The sequence below is a fragment of the Pollachius pollachius genome (assembly GCF_949987615.1).
Source record: "Pollachius pollachius genome assembly, chromosome: 3".
Taxonomy (NCBI): Eukaryota; Metazoa; Chordata; class Actinopteri; order Gadiformes; family Gadidae; genus Pollachius; species Pollachius pollachius.
This window is the reverse complement of record NC_136936.1, coordinates 8,826,743-8,843,987: the sequence shown is the minus strand read 5'-3', so window position 1 is coordinate 8,843,987 and position 17,245 is coordinate 8,826,743. Positions and strand designations below refer to the sequence as shown.

Sequence of the window (17,245 nt, the reverse complement as noted above, 5' to 3'; positions counted from 1 at the left end):
CAGTCCGAACGGCAGGCGGCCGGAGGAGCCTGGCCTGGAACCTCATTAAATGTATATCTGCTCCATACGAGTAATGTGGAATCCCATTATCTACCACACTAGTCAGTGTCTAGTGGTCGTCGGGGGAGCCGTGCAGCACAGATGAAGTGGTCCACCACGGCCATATGAGCCATCTGTATCAGCCGGGGAGAAAGCTGCCAACCCACACGAGCGCCGCGACTCCAGTGCAGAAAAGAACGCTGACCGAGCGAGGTCACCGGTGTGGTTTTCCTAGAAAGAGATCATCCTTGCTGCCATTTACCTATGTATATGGCCGTATAGGTGTTGGTGTGTAGTGATGGATTCTGTCTCATTGGAGCGGTTTAAACTGGTAACGCACTGGGATGGGAGTGATGGTTTGAATCGGTTGGTTGGGTTGCGTCTTTTGTGTCAAAAAAATACATGTTTTTTTTATTGTGTAGTTTTATCTCCCCTCCGCTCAGAGTGATGCGTTATTGATATCAGAATGGAACACGTCCTGTCAGGAGATGAGCGAGCCTGTGTCTAGCCAGGAGAGGGTCGTCTTTAACAGCTGAAAGACTCTCGCTCATCACCTTTTACTGCGCCGCCGCTCGACTTCCTCATCATTTATTTAGCGGGCTGATCCTTGTGAAGAGAGAGGCCACTCATGTGGCAGTCAGTGTGACAGTCTGTGCTGCTGATAATAACAGATGTCGTGAATTAGTGTAAAAAAACACGTATTAAGGCAGCTTAACGTATTTCGTCGACCTACTTAAATATGTTATCGGCTCACACCAAATGCTTTCTTGATCCTCTTCTTGCACGGTCAGTTAAATATTTTGTCAGGGATTACAAATTTTAACAGGCCCACACACCCCTCCACTATACTTTTACTATAAAATGTAAGCATAATACATTTTTTGTGAGATGCATGTCATTAAGGAGCAGGTTATGTTACTTGCTTAAGGAGGCCATACCTCAACTATTAAGCCTCTTCGTTAACTTAACTCGAGAAAATGAGACTTGATATGTCTCATACTCCATCCATGACTTATTGTGTGTTTTTATCAGTATAACCCAAAACCACAGTCAGGAAATAATCCATGCGGCCCTAGTTAACAGCACGGCTTCACCACAAGTACCGAACCGTGACGCTTTCGACGTTTCAACAGCCACCACCTCCCTGGAAACCACGTTGATAGCAACGGGTATCTTTTACCGGGACACGAAAAAACCCTCCTTCTCGCTCCTTCCGAGTTGATCCGGAGTGCACAATAGCAGCAGAGTGGGCGATGCATAATTAAGCCGGAGAACGCACTGGGGGAACTGGAGACAGACAAACATGGAAAAGTAATACGTGGATAAATAGCCAATCGACCGGCAAAGCGTAAGAAACGCATGCCTCCGAGGCGAACTGCTCCCTCACAGTCAACACGGCGTGGCTCACAGCACTCCGGTCATTGTTAATTAAACCCTTGCATTCATGATTCATGAAGGTGGAAATCACATCTACACACAACCGCCTGTCTTTACTGGTCCCGATAGAGGGCTGTGATGTATGTGTTATTAAGGCATGCCCGTTCCCTGTGGTTAATCCCCCTGTGGACGCATCATTAGCATGTATGATCAATCCACATTATGAAAGCCAGGAGATACACACACGGGATAGCTCATACAGTATGCTTTACAATGAAAGGAGAAAGAGAGAAAGGGAGAGAGAGAAAGACAGAGACAGAGAGATAGAGATAGAGACACAAAGCTCTTGAGGTAGAGAGAAAGAGAGTATGCTAAAGAAGGAAGTCTAAATTTGGTGATTACCTCATTACACTGTGCGACAAGGTCCTTTTAATGCCTGTTAAAGCATACCGCCGTACCTCTACAAAAAAACATTGTAACACACACGTAAAAAACATAACATGGATACATAGTACAGATACAAGGCAATAGTTTCTTTGAGAGTGGCAAGTGTTTGCTGAGTCTGTGCTAACTCTGTGTGTGTGTGTGTGTGTGTGTGTGTGCGCGTGCACATTCCTGTGTGTGTGCGTATAAGTACCGATGTGTGTGTGTATGTGCTGATTTGCGTCTACTGGTGTGTGCCAAGCTGACAGAGATCTGACAGCTAAATGAGTCTTTAGTCTCAACTGGCTGCCTCGGTTCTGTGGTACCTCCAAAGCCTACTCAGACTCTGAGTCTGCCCTGTGTATTAATAGCACACAGTGAGCTACGGGCAGCACAGCAGTATAACCATGGTGAGCGCACTGCCTGAGAACTGGACTATGATGAATGATTTTATTCTAGGTAATGTAAGTGGTTATTTATTTAGAAGCACATTCATAAACAGGCTATTCTTCATGATATGTCGGTTAATAGGATGTAGAGACATGATGTCAGTTCTCTAAAAAACGGTTATGAGAGAACTTTAGGTTTCGGTCCTTTTCTTTCTGTCCAAAATCGAAAAAGCACCAAAAAAGTGAAGGGAAATTCAACAGTTTTCTAAATTAAACAAATTCAATTCATTTGAATTTAATTGGACTGAAAGAAATCAGAATACACTTGTATTCATAATCAACACATTCTTTCACCAATCTCAGTGACAAATGAACCACTAGTTAGCTGTTTAGATTGAGCTTTGGAAACCATGTTTTCACATTGTGAGTCAACAACCAAAAAATGAACAGCCTTTGAATGAGAAAACAGTGAGAAAAAACACTGAATTAAGCATTCATCAGATAGAGCAGAGTACATTATTCAGAAACCTGAGGTTTTCAATAAAAGAGGAGCATCTACTTTAACACAATGACATAATTGTATATAAAAAATATATGTGCATTACTAAAATAATCAATTCAATAATGTGTGTGTATGTGTGTGTGTGTGTGTGTGTTTGTGTGTTTGCCTGCCTGAAACGAGTCAGGATATTAGACAAGAAACCAAACATTATGATTGTTATGTCTGAATATTTGCAACACCAAAAAAAAGAGAGATGATCAGAGAAACAACAGAGAGAGCTAGAGAGAGAGAGAGAGAGAGAGAGAGAGAGAGAGAGAGAGAGAGAGAGAGAGAGATACAGAGAGAGAGAGAGATACAGAGAGAGAGAGAGAGAGAGAGAGAGAGAGAGAGAGAGAGAGAGAGAGATACAGAGAGAGATACAGAGAGAGAGAGAGAGATAGAGAGAGAGAGAGAGAGAGAGAGAGAGAGAGATACAGAGAGGGATGATTGTTATTGTTGTTATGTCTGAATATTTGCAACACCAAAAAAAAGAGAGATGATCAGAGAAACAACAGAGAGAGCGAGAGAGAGAGAGAGAGAGAGCGGGAGCGAGAGCGAGAGAGAGAGAGAGAGCAGGGCAGCTTGAACAAGATCCCATAACCTCTACATGGTTTAGAGTTCAGTCCCTTTGGATAAAGTGTCTGCTGAAGACTGGATGGCAGTAGATGGATGTCACAGACAGACCTCTGAAGTGGCGTATCCTGCTCTGGTGGTGGCCCAGCACCTCCTGGAGAATCTCCTCCGCTGGGTCCATCTCCCAGCGCCACTCGGGACCCACCGGGTTAGTGTGGAGTCTGGTCGAGAGACATAGAAAGAGACCGACAGAGAGTGAGAGAGAGAGAGAAACAGAGAGAGAGCCACAGAGGGAGGGATAGTGAGACAGAGACGGAGAGAGAAATACACAGATAAAGAGAAAATACATGTTGAAGTAAACAGATGTGATGGAGAGATTGTAAGAAAGTAATAATGTGATTAAAACAGGGAAGTTGGACTAGTAGGGTCATTATAGCAATTCGCCATGTGAGAGAAGGTCCTATAGCAATAATGATATCATATCTGCATTTTTCATGCAAGACCGCATCTCGCTTGGTCGCGGACAGCCCTCATAATGACAGTGCTGAGGTACTTTAAACAGGTGCACTAAGGGCTAATTACAGCTGTAAATTGACGTTTTGGTATGTGTGTGTGTGTGTGTGTGTGTGTGTGTGTGTGTGTGTGTGTGTGTGTGTGTGTGTGTGTGTGTGTGTGTGTGTGTGTGTGTGTGTGTGTGTGTGTGTGCGCGTGTGTGTGTATGATCAACTTAAATACCTTGCAGGCTGCATTCCTGCCTCATACCCTTAGTGATAGGCTCTAGTCCGCCGCCCGATGGAAGGATAGGGAACTACCTTTGTCTCGGGTTTAGGAGGTTTTAAACATAGTGGTTCCTACCCTTTCTTTGCCGCTGACCCCCATTTTTGGTCAACTCCGTATTCCTATATCGACATTTTCTCATTATATAAATTTCCCAACGTCCCTAGTTAGTAGTCAGACGCTTGTGGCTTCAAATCCTTTGGCAGTCTGTAAGTGTAACAGACTCTTTGCCCTTCAAAACTTTAACATAACAAATTAAGCGCCAAATATCCATAGCTTCTAAGTCAGCAATGTCCCGAGACCCCAATATGCAATTCAAGCGTTCCCAAGGTCGGGAACCACTGTTTTCCTGGCGAAAACACAGAGGAGCTGTTGTGTTCTCGCTCACCTCCAGCAGAAGACACACTTGTTGGCGCGGGCCAGGCTTGGGGTTGGTCTCCATGCAGCGGACGGATTCGATGCCATAGAAGGTGTGCAAAGTGTGTTTGGTTCGGCTACAGAGTTCAAGATGCAAGATGCAGCCCATCAGCTTGTACCCTGTACATAGAGACAACAGTTAGGAGATTTATATACATTATATATAAAAACACAAAATCGAATATGCAACAATTTCATCTCAGAAAGAACATCAAGCCCTAGACATTGATGCCTTAATATCAGGAGCAACCTATCGATTCCTGTGCCCTTAGGAGCCATAGGCTACCATTGATTCTCCCTCTCTAAATGGTATTTAACTGTTCTACTGTCTTCTTCGATCAGTTAGCTTCTTGCCGAAAAAGGGTACACTGGCACGTTTGAAACAGGAATGTTTGTAACATCCAGGCTCTATAAATATATCCTGACTTTGATAAAAAATATGGTCATTTACACTCGCATTTAGGAATGTACATTTAGAAATATATTGCATTTTAAACAGCTATGGGCACAACGCATTGCCACTTTAGAAGAATCAATCTCACCGAAGCAGAGACTCAAAGTCAAAGAACTTAGTGTAGCTATAGTGAACTTATCTGTAAACTCTCAACTGGTACGCTAGCTGCATTTGAATAAAAATAAAATGTCGCTATCGATCTCCAAAGTTTTTCGTCTTGTTTCAAAAACAAAGATCGGGGCCAAAATGTGGACAGGAAGCTGAGTGTTCCCTCTCTGGAGCGCTGCCCTTTAGCTCCTCCACCACGGGGTGAAGCATCACACTGCACTAGCATCAAACCGCTATCCCTCCACAGCTGCCCGTACCCTCGGCTAACCTTTCTGCTCAGCATGCACACGGCCACATGCACCACATTCCCCATCTCAAGCAGGTGGATTAGCTTCCGGGCACCGCAGAGAACCGCAGCTAAGCCTGGTGGGAGGCGTCTGATAGCTCTGTGATCGCATCATCTAGCGATGTGTTCGCAAGCACAAAAAATAGGACGAATAAGCGCTCCCCAGAGCAATTCATGCGTATGTGTGCTGAATGATCAAGTGAAACTGAAAGGGGAGTGTTAATGCAGGGGCAAATGTTTATGGTAGCCTGTTGCTGTCTGTTGACCTCTCCCAGGTGGGTCTGTCGACTCAGCAGAGTGCGGGGTTTGGATCTTCTCTGCATGGCATGACCTATCCATTCTCAGTGTAACGCAGTGTGAGCTGTCAAGTTCATACAAGGTGGCGCAGGTAAGTTGTGTGACATTGCAAATACCCCCTATCCGCTCCTTAATGTCTAATAGCTGAAATCGCTGTACGGTTTCTTTGGATGAAAGCGCAAATGCTGTTTATTACTTAATAGTAAGAAATGTGACACAAATAAATCCATTCATTAAATCCATCAAAAAGGTAACAAAAAATATTTGGCTGGTTTTGGTATGAAAACAGCAATATTCTTCATAAAGCAGCTGTCACTCCAATCCAGGGGTTTCAGAACAGCATCACAGGAAATGGCAGAAAGCATCATCCTAAAGGTCAAATACCACACAGAGAACAGTCAGCAGTGCCAGTTCCTTCTATTTAAAAACACCTAAAAATATCAGCCTTAGTTTGTTGTGGAGTGATGTGGCTCCAAATCTGTATTCCTATGTTGTGCATTTTATTCATGAGGACAAATCTGTATTAATAGGTATTCAAATAAAAGCAAATTATAATTTTCCTATCTTGGAAAGTATAACTTTCAATGGGGGACAACTGATATTTATGATGACTTATAATCTTTGAAAATAACCTTTGAAAATGTCAAATACACATTGGACTATGGCATTCTAAAAGTAGGCATGGATGGAAATGTACACATGAACACACACGGCTGTAAGTGTGTCCAGATAAAAAAAACACCCAAACCCATCACACACATCCACTATCAGCAGTAAATGTTTTACTTACAAAAGAAGAAAACTATTAACTCTATTATCTTGACCCCCACTGGGAGTGGATCTGTCCAAGAGAAGAGAAGAGGAGAGAGGATTGGGGAGGGGAGGCGAGGGGAGGAGAGGGGAGGGGAGGAGAGGGGAGGGGAGGGGAGGGGAGGGGAGGGGAGGAGAGGGGAGGGGAGGGGAGGGGAGGAGAGGGGAGGGGAGGAGAAGGGAGGGGAGGAGAGGAGAGGAGGAGAGGAGGGGAGGGGAGGGGAGGAAAGGGGAGGGGAGGGGAGGAGAGGGGAGGAGAGGAAAGGGGAGGGGAGGGGAGGGGAGGAGAGGGGAGGGGAGGGGAGGAGAGGGGAGGGGAGGAGAGGAGGGGAGGGGAGGGGAGGGGAGGGGAGGGGAGGAGAGGAGGGGAGGAGAGGAGGGGAGGGGAGGGGAGGAGAGGGGAGGGGAGGAGAGGAAAGGGGAGGAGAGGAGGGGAGGGGAGGAGAGGGGAGGGGAGGGGAGGGGATGAAAGGGGAGGGGAGGGGAGGGGAGGAGAGGAGAGGGGAGGAGAGGAAAGGGGAGGGGAGGAGAGAAGAGGAGAGGAGACTAGTGGAGAGAAGAGGAGAGGAGAGAGGAGAACAGAGGAGAGGAGAGGAGACTAGAGGAGACTAGAGGGAGACAATAGCAGATGCAAAGGGGGAGAGAGGAGAACAGAAGAGAAGGGGGGTAAAGAGGAGATAAGAGAACAAATGGAGGAGAGTAGAGGGGAGGATGGGAGAGGAAAGGCGAAAAGGAAAGGAGAGGAGAGGAGGGGAGGAAGAAGAGAGGGGAGGAGAGAAGAGGAGAGCAGAGGAGAGCAAAGGGGAGAAGAAGAGAGGAGAGGGGAGCAGCAGAAGTGGAAGAAGAATTGGAAGAGGGGAGAGTGAAAGAGAAGGGGGGAGAGGAGATAAGAGAACAAATGGAGGAGAGAGGAGGGTTGAGCTCTTGGGACTGAGCTGTGAGGGTTTAGAGGAGGCAGGTCCAGGGAAGTGGATCAGCATCATTAAGCAGCAGTGGGGAACGCAGTCCTCCGCTCAACACGGTTCAACATGCGGACGGAAAACCGGCTCAGCACACATCGCATTGGACACGCTTTCACCCAGAACCACACATCACTCAGCCAGCTGATTGCAGTCCAGGAGGAAAAAGACAAGGAGGGTGGAATTATGTAGTGGGTCACAGTGAAACTTGAGTCAATGTGGGTCGAACTGAAACAAGTCGATTTTAATATTGTTGTTGTATAGCCCTGAATAACAATTAAAGACTCAAAAGGCTTAGATTCGCTCAAACAAACAACTGGCCTCACTAGAAATTCCTTGATGGCAAAAACACCACGAGAAGCCAACACCTGATTTAGACATACTTTCAGGAACGGTTTTCTAATCTTTCAACTTAATGCCTTGCTTACCTCGCTTTAAAAAAAATAAGTGCCTCAAAGCCTTGAAAACCAAAGCCGCAAATGAGATAAGATAAGCACCTGTGTAAATTGTTTAAATATGTCTTGTTCTGGTTTTTTATTATTGTTGTTGTTTTTGTTCTTTTTATCTCTGCCCTGTAAGGTGACCTTGGGTGCTCTGAAAGGCGCCCTCAAATAAAATGAATTATTATTATTATTTATACAATAATGGGACCATTGAGTTAACGCTGTACCCAAACACGACGAATGAAAGCTTGACTGCCTGACAATGTACAGGTGTTCAGCATAAAGCGATTAACTCTGTGTCATCCCTCTACGTTAGCTAAAGAAACACACCTGCTCTCTGTCCTTGAGAAGGCAGCACGTTTTACGGACGCGATTATAATCAGCAGCTATGGCAAATCGATTTTTATTTGAATGATTTGCTTCTTTTTTTCTTTTTTTTCAAAGCGATGCAGACGATATCATTTCAGTAAATTACCAGTGGTTAGAAGTGACAACCAACAGATGGTGCTTTGGAAACTGCAGGACATATGCGACAAGATTGACCCTTCACCAATTAATCCGGAACAGGATTAATTTATATAAGCTTCATAACCGAAACTAACCTGACGTTGCCATCGTTTTATTTTCACACACATTTTTTCCATCAACATCTATTCATCCGGCATTACCAATGTCATGGTGAACGTGAACGTGAGAGTTTGTACATGCAGGACATCTATGAGTCCTTTTAAAAATGGTTAGCTAACATGGATCATCAAATATCTATAGCTTATGTCAGCCATCTCCGCCTCTCCCCCATGCTAATCAGGTAACTCCAAGGCATTGAAGCATTGAACTCACAATTAATAAGAGACTTTTCTGGAAGCATACTATTAACAAAATACTATTCCGGCTTTAAAACCAGAAAGTAGACTATTACCACAAGAACATTCTGGCTTTCTAACCAGAAATTAGACTATGGTTTAGTTTCTAACAGAAAACCATGAGGTTGTGATCAATCCATCAAACAAACCGTATTCATCTACCTGTCTTTGTGCAGGACTGGAATAAAAAGATTGCATAACACGGGTAGCAACAGTTCAGAAATGACACATCCGAGTCCCAGTGATACATTTGGGAGGGCTTGAGTCTACTTTTGCAGAGGAAAGCGTAACTTAAGTGGTGAAATGGACGCTGGCAGAGCCATACCTTGCTTGGTCGGAGCTTCCCTGAGAGCTGGAGTGATCATTTCCCTCTGCTCCTCCTCTTCCTCATCCTTGCTCATCACTCCATTTGACTTGGATCGCCGCACCATCTGCCCACCGCCTTGGCTCCTGCCATCACTCTGGAGCGCACACACACACACACACACAAGAACACAAGCACACAGTAAGAAAATGCATATAAAAGCGCATACACAGACAAAAAAGCACACAAACACACGCAAAGAAAATGCTCATGGACACACACCTCATCAATGATTGTATATCGTCATGGAGGCTAGAGGCGATGATCAATGCAGTCCTGTGCGAGCCACATTGTTCAGGGAATAAATAGTTTTCCTGGCGATGAATTATTGAACTGGAAAAAATTGGGTTAATCGCTATCATTTGCACAATGTTCAGAAAATATTAATATTGTTGACAATTTGAGCACAAAATTTACTGAATATATCAGCTTTTATTTTCTCCAAGGGGCCTAAATCCCCTGTGAGCACATGATCTGCCTGCCAGGCGACCCTACACAGGGTCACGACCCTGAGGTTAAGGAACCTGCTGCCGTTCCCCTCCAAAACCAGTTAGAAAAGCAGGATAAAATAAAATGCTAATCGAGAATTGTGTCCATAGAGACACTTTCGTTCACAATTGAATAGAGATCTGTAACTGCCCAGCCAATAACTGTTACCAAAATAACCTTTTCTAAAATGTGTTAAAATGCACTTTGAAAAAATCTGAAGTGATGAGCCTCTGGCTGTTTATATGTTATGCTTAAAAAAATGATTTTTCCATTCATTCTCCCAGCCAAGTGCACATGACCCCAAATCACTTCTAAAGTAACTTAATTATTCATAAGTTTAACGTTTAGCACGACAAAGGAAATAGTTAGTCATCATTGCATTGCAACGTCTAAGTGAGGGGACATAATAAGAAATAGTAGAACACAACAACAAAGGCGGCTGGGTAACAGAGAAACATCCATAAACACAACACAAGGATAGGGTATGCCACATCTCTGTTCCAACCATCCTACTATGTTAAAACTTCTGTGGGGAGATGGCACAGAGCCTGGGCCGGAAACCAAAAAACGCACGGGGCAGAGTCGCGTCTTGCTTCCTGCTTCATCAGGGAGATCTTCTACTCAGAAGGGGATCATAAATATGTTACTATTGGCAAGGCTTTAAATGCTCTAGATGTTCCACAGTACTTTTAGGCGGCCCGTGGCTGTCTTTCTGTCCATCAAGGGGTTGTTGGACTGAAGACAGTTTGAGACCCCTGGTTTGAGGCGCGTGGGGTTTTGGCACGGTGCTTCCTATGACTTGGCGAGCGTGGTCGAGGCCCGCTGAGGGTGAGCCGTGAGTCACGGCGTCACGGGGAATTATGGTCTGAATTACCCTGACGGACAGCGCTGCAGCGTTAGGACATTGCCTCTCTACCGGCACATTAATCACAACGTTTTTGTGATACAATAAGGGCACTGAGGTGCCCACACTGATTAATGTGGGGACGGAGGTAGGCAACTTTTAACGGTGCTCATTACTTCAAACTTTTTTTACGCGACTACAGAGGCGGCCAGCAGGATATTACTTACACTTATGTTGGGATGAAACGGTGAAAGTGTTGGGAGGGCAATGGGAAATAAGAGCAGAATGATCGTTCACATATAAATACCTAAGGAGTCATGTTTCTAAAGAACGGGTTGAATAACCATGTCCCTATGAAACGCCGGGCCTATGAGTAGAACAGAGAGCACTCCACCGTCTACCTCAACCTTAACTTACCGCTGAAGTTCACCTCAGTTCATCAGTGTGGTGTGTGGGATTTCCCTCCTACATTCAATTTGAATGAACACATATGATATTTATTTTAAATTTACTCAGGGTAAAAAAAAATGGTATAGTTAGCCTTACAAATTTCTGAGTACCCCCTGCAATACTCCCAAGTACCCCCAGGGGCGCGCGTACCCCCATTTGAGAACCACTTCACTAGATTATCCAGCTCCCCGGATCATGCACCCACTTGTAAGACAGAGAGTCTTTAAAAAATATGACGCTGTAGGACTTTAAATCTCTGGGGAACAAGTTCTGAAATGGGAAAAGTAGGTCATAACATTTGATGCTGTGCACTTTGAGGAATAATGGCACTAAGTGTTGGATTTCAAAGAAGTTTGCTTTGCTTTTAAAGATCAAGGGCTTCGGTATTCTTTGTGAACCAGCCGGAATCTCTCGAGTCGCCCACCTCAGCCTGTGAGGACTATCCCTCCATGATGACATGTGACTAACATGAATAATTATGAAGGGATACGTGTATTGTAAGATCACACAAAAACAACCTGCATAATGAAGACTACATCACAAAGAGATATATTTTATCTCTTTACTAACCACAGTCATGTATTCCCAATGAAATATCATGAATGTGGACTGGGACCAAGTTGGCAGCAGATATATTTAGGCAGAAATTAAAGAGGTTATAATAAAATCATGGAATAATTGAAATGTGACAGATTTCAGGGTTCAAACCACAACACATAATCTAAAAGGCTCCCTATGTCCCCAACAGGTGTGAGGCAGATAAGTAATCACATCCATCAAACATCTGGGTGGACACTCCCATTTGGGATTTTTCTAGTGGACAGATTGATAAATGGCTTGAAATGTAATCTTACTCAAACAGGGCCCTTTAAGGCTACAATAAAGGAGTTGCTCAAAATGTATCTGCTTATTGTTTAATTTATGCATCTTCTTTGTCCCTATTACAAAGCCTAGGGGGGTACCATAACGTTTTGTATGTTAATGTTCTTTCCCTTTCAATAGCCAGAAAAGACAAATGAAGTCGACTGGCTAAACAGTTTGCCTGTTGAATAAAAATCGGACGAATTCACCTCTGGTAGGCCGTGATGGACGGCCGGCCTCGGAGACTAACCAGGCTCAGGTCTGCCCAGGGTACCACAGCGCTGCCATGGCCCTGTACACGTCCATGGCTGATCTACGATTCACCTGCCCCGCTGCACAGCCCAGATCGGGTTGGGGTGAGCTCCCTCTGCCTCCCCCGTCCATCAGCTGTGGTTGCACTTGGCTTTGATTGTTGTGTTCTTGTTGAGCGCAAAGGGCATCACTCAGCATCACTCAGCATCAGTCAGCCGCCGCAGCAGCTTCTTCTTGTCATTTTCAAGGTACATTACATCACACCGCAGACGCTAATACGGCACTTAATAATCTGAGGTTTTTGTAATAGGATGGCCGTCGTATCTGTCACGGGGCGCAATAGATCACATTTTGAGGGCCAGACTTCATTGTTCGATTTGTAGTCGACGAGAGCCCTTTCTCTCCTTTCTCTCCGTTCTCAATGTGCTCCACCCTGGACCAGCAGCCACATGACAGCCGACTGTGTGTCAGATGTACCCAACAGTGCACCCATCTGTTCCCCCCAAGCGCCGAGTCAAGAGCTTGGCCTCGGCCAGTCCAGGCCACTACTACACCCAACCACCATCCGCCCCTCCACCACGGAGCTCGGACCCCAGCCACCTGTATTATGAGTCGAGTGGGCTCCAACCCGTCCCTTGGGGCCCACCGATCCCTCCTCCTTCTCCCTTCTCGAATCTGCAATCTCTAACACCTGACGGGATTCATCAAAGGTCCGGTGATGGTCCACATGAGATGAGATTAGGGTGTAATTGAGCGTGTGAGTGCATGGTTGCATTGGAAAACCGGTGATTGGGAATTGTGTTTACCACCAGTGGCGGTGAGTGACAGAACTAGGACGGCTCGCCATATCGCAGCAAACTGTGGAGCTCAGCACTCTCTCACAGCCAGAGTGGGTGGGAGAGAGAGTGAGAGTGAGAGTGAGAGTGAGAGTGAGAGTGAGAGAGAGAGAGAGAGAGACAGAAGGCAGGTGGCATTGACAGGACCGGGCGAGATAGGGAGGAGATAAGAGAGAATGCATTAAAGTGCTGTTCAAAACACAAGGAGGGAAAGGAGCAGAAGCATAGCAGAGGTAGGAATAAAGAAGATATTGATATTGACAAGTTGTGATGACTCATAACGCGAGATGATGGAAACTAATCTGCAATATGGAAAGACATGACTCAGGAGAACATGAATTGTTTTATCAAGCCTTCACTATCAGCTGATGATAGATGAAAGGATATGTTTATGATATAATAAATATTTCATTAATCACATAGTATGATGTATGTATTGGGATTGATTTTAAACAACATCAATCTTTCCTTATCTGACATGTCTTGATCAATCCGTATCGATTGTGACCAGCATTCATTAAAAGCATATTTTAATGATCTAGACAGATATATAATCATTTAGTGTATTTAATTACTAACAATGAAATGTTCAAACACTTGTCCTCTTATCAAACTGAGTAACTAAAGGTTTGTTCCAATATCTAATGGAAATCAGTGTTCAAAAAGGAAAAGTGAGTGACAAAAAAAGCTCAAAAGTATAAAAGTGTAAATAAAGCAAATAGAAAGCACAAAGAAATTATTTATTTTGAATAAGGCCCACATCATGGGCCTAGTGTCCATCTTGGTTCTAATCGGTAGATGGTTGTGGGAACTAAATTCAGACCTCCACATTCAGTTACCCCAACCCGGCTAGTGATTAAAGCTAACCAGCTAGCTGAATAAGGCCCAACCGTTTTTTTATCATTAGAAATCATTGACCCTTAGCAGATTTGACAATAACAGAGTCATGGAGTGGAATATCTAAGTCGTTATCAACTGGAGTGTTTTTCCATTTAGAAAACGTCATTTTCAGCCACGCAGCTGAACTGAAATGATACACCAGACACGGCAAAAAAGTGGTGATTCAATAACAGCTCGTAAGTTAAGCTTAATGGATTTCCACCACCGTTTGGTTAAAAAACATACTCAAGTGAACCACTTTTAAATGGTTTTAATGCGACTTTTTGAACATCGCTATTTTGTATTATTATTTTTGACTTGTTTATTTTGAGACTTTGTACAGTGTCCAACAGTACCTTGATATACGCTTTATAATTCAAATCTATTATTATTCGTACTTCATTGATGTGCATTTTTGGGGCTGGGGCATTACAATTTTTGGTCTTAGGCAAGAGGAAACGCTCTCTTCAAAGGAATGACTTGACAAGATCAGTTTCACTGCATAATTTCCTTACTGCCAAAATAGACAGGAAAAGTGGAATTAGTCCAACGGGGGTGGAAAACTCAATAGGTTTTGGAATACAAGACCCAATTAGTCAAACGGTATGCCCCAAAAAGATAATCGCGACCCAATTTATTGCTGTTCATCAAAAGTTATATGATGTGAACCAAGACAGCATAAAAACTGGAGTTGGTGAAGCATCAACACATGCTGTTCAGAAGGTAACATACAAACCCATACTCAGAAAGCTTGAATCTCACCAACTGTTACTTCACAGCTGTTTAACAATTGAGTCATTTCAAAATTGCTTTAATGTGACGGGTGGGAGGGGGATAATCCAGTGATGCACCTGGTTTCAATTTGCGTAGTTGGGTTTGGGAGGTCACCTGACGCTTTCTCCTCATGTGACCAGAAGGGGCACAGGTAGAATAGGGCTTGCAGTCACTTTTTCATCAGATGGCGCGACTAAACTGGTTGTTTGCGTGGAAACTCTGCCGGCGGTGACTTAACACGAGATGGTGTATCGGTCGTCTGGTGCCTGGTTGTTTACATTGGCGGTAGTACGTACATGCTCCCTCGTTCAAGTCGCGTTCAAACAGTGGATGGCTCGCGGTATGAATGGGTATTGAAGATTTTATGAAGGAGCTGATTGTAGCCACTGTTTTTACCTACTTAAAATTGTTTAGCTCTGTATGCCTTATCATTGTGTAAGACCACCTCCAACTTATGTTGTTTATTTATTTATTTTCTTTTGTTTTGGTGAGGTTTGTTTTCTTTTCTTAGTCAGCCGGGGCTGGGAGAACGTAGAGGGTAGTATAGCATATACATGTTCAGCACAGTGGGTCTTTTTGGCTGTAGCCACTGCTGTCTGTACTGAGGCCTTTACTAATCTGTTTGTGTGCAGTGATATTAACCTACTGATTGTGTTGAAATTGCAGTGGATTAATTGTAACATTCCTGTTGTGTGGTATATAATTAACTGTGTGACTAAGGCACATTATAGCCCTGTCGTGGTATAGTGTGTAGCTGTCTCTCTCTCTGGGTAATTCTACTCTCGGCTGGCAGACCCCTTCCCTCATTCTTATAGAAGTGATTGTGCCCATTTATGGGGTGATTATCGTATACTTTACTTTTCTTTTTGTAGCAAAGACAAACTCAATTAAAGAGCATTATTTTTGTACATCGTCTCCTCCCTCATTCATTCAATTGAATACCTGATAGGGGGATTACTGTATTACACTTTGGGTCGGAAACTCTGATACTTATTGATAGTGTTAGGGTGGTTTTGGTTACAATAATCCAAAGCGACTGACGGTGAAATGAAATGCATGTCAGGTAGGGGTTGAGGCATCTGGCTCAAGGATGCCTATAGGTAGGTTGTGGGCATTAAGGATTCAAACCCATGCCCTTTCGGCTGGGAGTCGAACATCATAACCACTCGACTACCCTAGCCCCACTGCATCCGTTCAGCCTGGTTCCGTGTGTCCAGTGCGGTTCTGGACCAGGACTAACGGACGTCCTGTGGGCAGGGGAACTCCTCCCTCTGTCCCTCACTCCCGTGTCCCAGCTGCCTACGGGCCTGTTGGGACTGTTTGTCTAAAAGAAATCTATAAAGAGGGAACTGATGAAAACAAAGAGTGAATATCTACACTGCTGGCAGAACAAACACAGGGCTCCGCCAAAGCACTGCGACCTCTGGCAGGCCGGCGGTTTGGAGGTCTCTCCGTTGAACAGGGAACGACTCAATTAACAGACAGGAGGTTTGGAAGCAGGACAACGTACTCCCAGCCTAGTCACCGCCGTGCTGGAGTACCGGATACCCCACGTGGTTGGTTAATGAGAGGCTGGATTTCTTGGTGGCTAGGTAGGGTCGAAACGACTGGCTTCCTTTTGAGCACGATGCGCCTTCACCCCTAACTGCTCTTGTTGTCGCACTTCCCTTAAAGTGGCTTTGGATAAGAGCACGGTAAGAGCTTGCTGAATTATCAAACAGGAAATTAGGAGCTAATGATGCACATTTGGCTCGCCCTCCTTCACTTGCACTTGGTCTTCTGTTGTGGACACACCAACCTTGAGATGGGACGCTACACAAACAAAGAGGATGCAGAGGCAATTACCTGGCCAACAGTAGGGAACTGATTAAAGTCATTGGTGGGAAACAATGATATTGCAATACTTAGGATGTACAGGTATATTCTTAAGAATATTTGTGCTAGGATTAAGATTAGGATTAAGGAAACTATTTGTTCTGTGTGACAAAAATGTGTACCGTAATATAATTAAACTGACTTCCTCATTATCTGAAACGTTCATTCAAATCACGGCTGAGTCTATACATGACGTGAACAGAACGCCACACGTTTACAACTTTTTAGTGTAATGGAAAGAGTACACAATGCTGAACAAAGCAAATCATTAATTGTGCTTAAGGTTTAGCTACATAAACATTGTGAATCAAAATCACGATTTTTGCACTTGTACTGCAATACATTGTGGGCACTTTCTCCTTAATATGGCTTAAAGTCCCATTTTACAATTCAAGACTCACTGATTCTCCCTAGTGGTCAAAAATATATTTACCAGAAATGTCACTTTTTTCCCCATCACTTTAGTTCAAACAGCTTTTAAACGCCTTAATGGTTTCCTTCTGGGTAAACAGATATGACCAACATCCAATTGTCTGTCTTATGAAAACAATTATGCACGTGTCTCGCTTTGTCAGTTCTCCTTTGTCAATCTCCATGAATATGATTATATTTTCTGCCTCACTCAAATTGTATATCTTTTAAGCAAACACTAAAATAAGTCTCTGCTAGTGCCTGCTCTTTTGCACTCATTTACAAGGTATTAGCATTGCAAAATAACAACCCCATGTCTGTACGGCTACAGCCACGCTGTGCAGCTGCAGCCTTGACATTTTGGTCGTCAGGGCTCACACGCAGCAACGAAAGCGAAAGGTCAGTAATCAAACGCATGGGGTGAGTGAACGTGTGCTCGCATTTGAAAGTTTGG

The 17,245-nt window shown here is 44.2% G+C and overlaps 1 protein-coding gene across 1 annotated transcript in view; it reads right to left on the bottom strand.

Moving 5' to 3' along the window:
• Positions 1-17,245, bottom strand: part of tyw1 (tRNA-yW synthesizing protein 1 homolog) — a gene marked incomplete at its 3' end in the record, with an annotated part of 49,130 nt that overhangs the window by 24,675 nt on the left and 7,210 nt on the right. Inside the window, 4 exon segments of the mRNA XM_079732966.1 lie at positions 3,454-3,563; positions 4,508-4,551; positions 4,553-4,656; positions 9,082-9,217. Of these exon segments, the coding sequence (XP_079589092.1) occupies positions 3,454-3,563; positions 4,508-4,551; positions 4,553-4,656; positions 9,082-9,217 (394 nt within the window).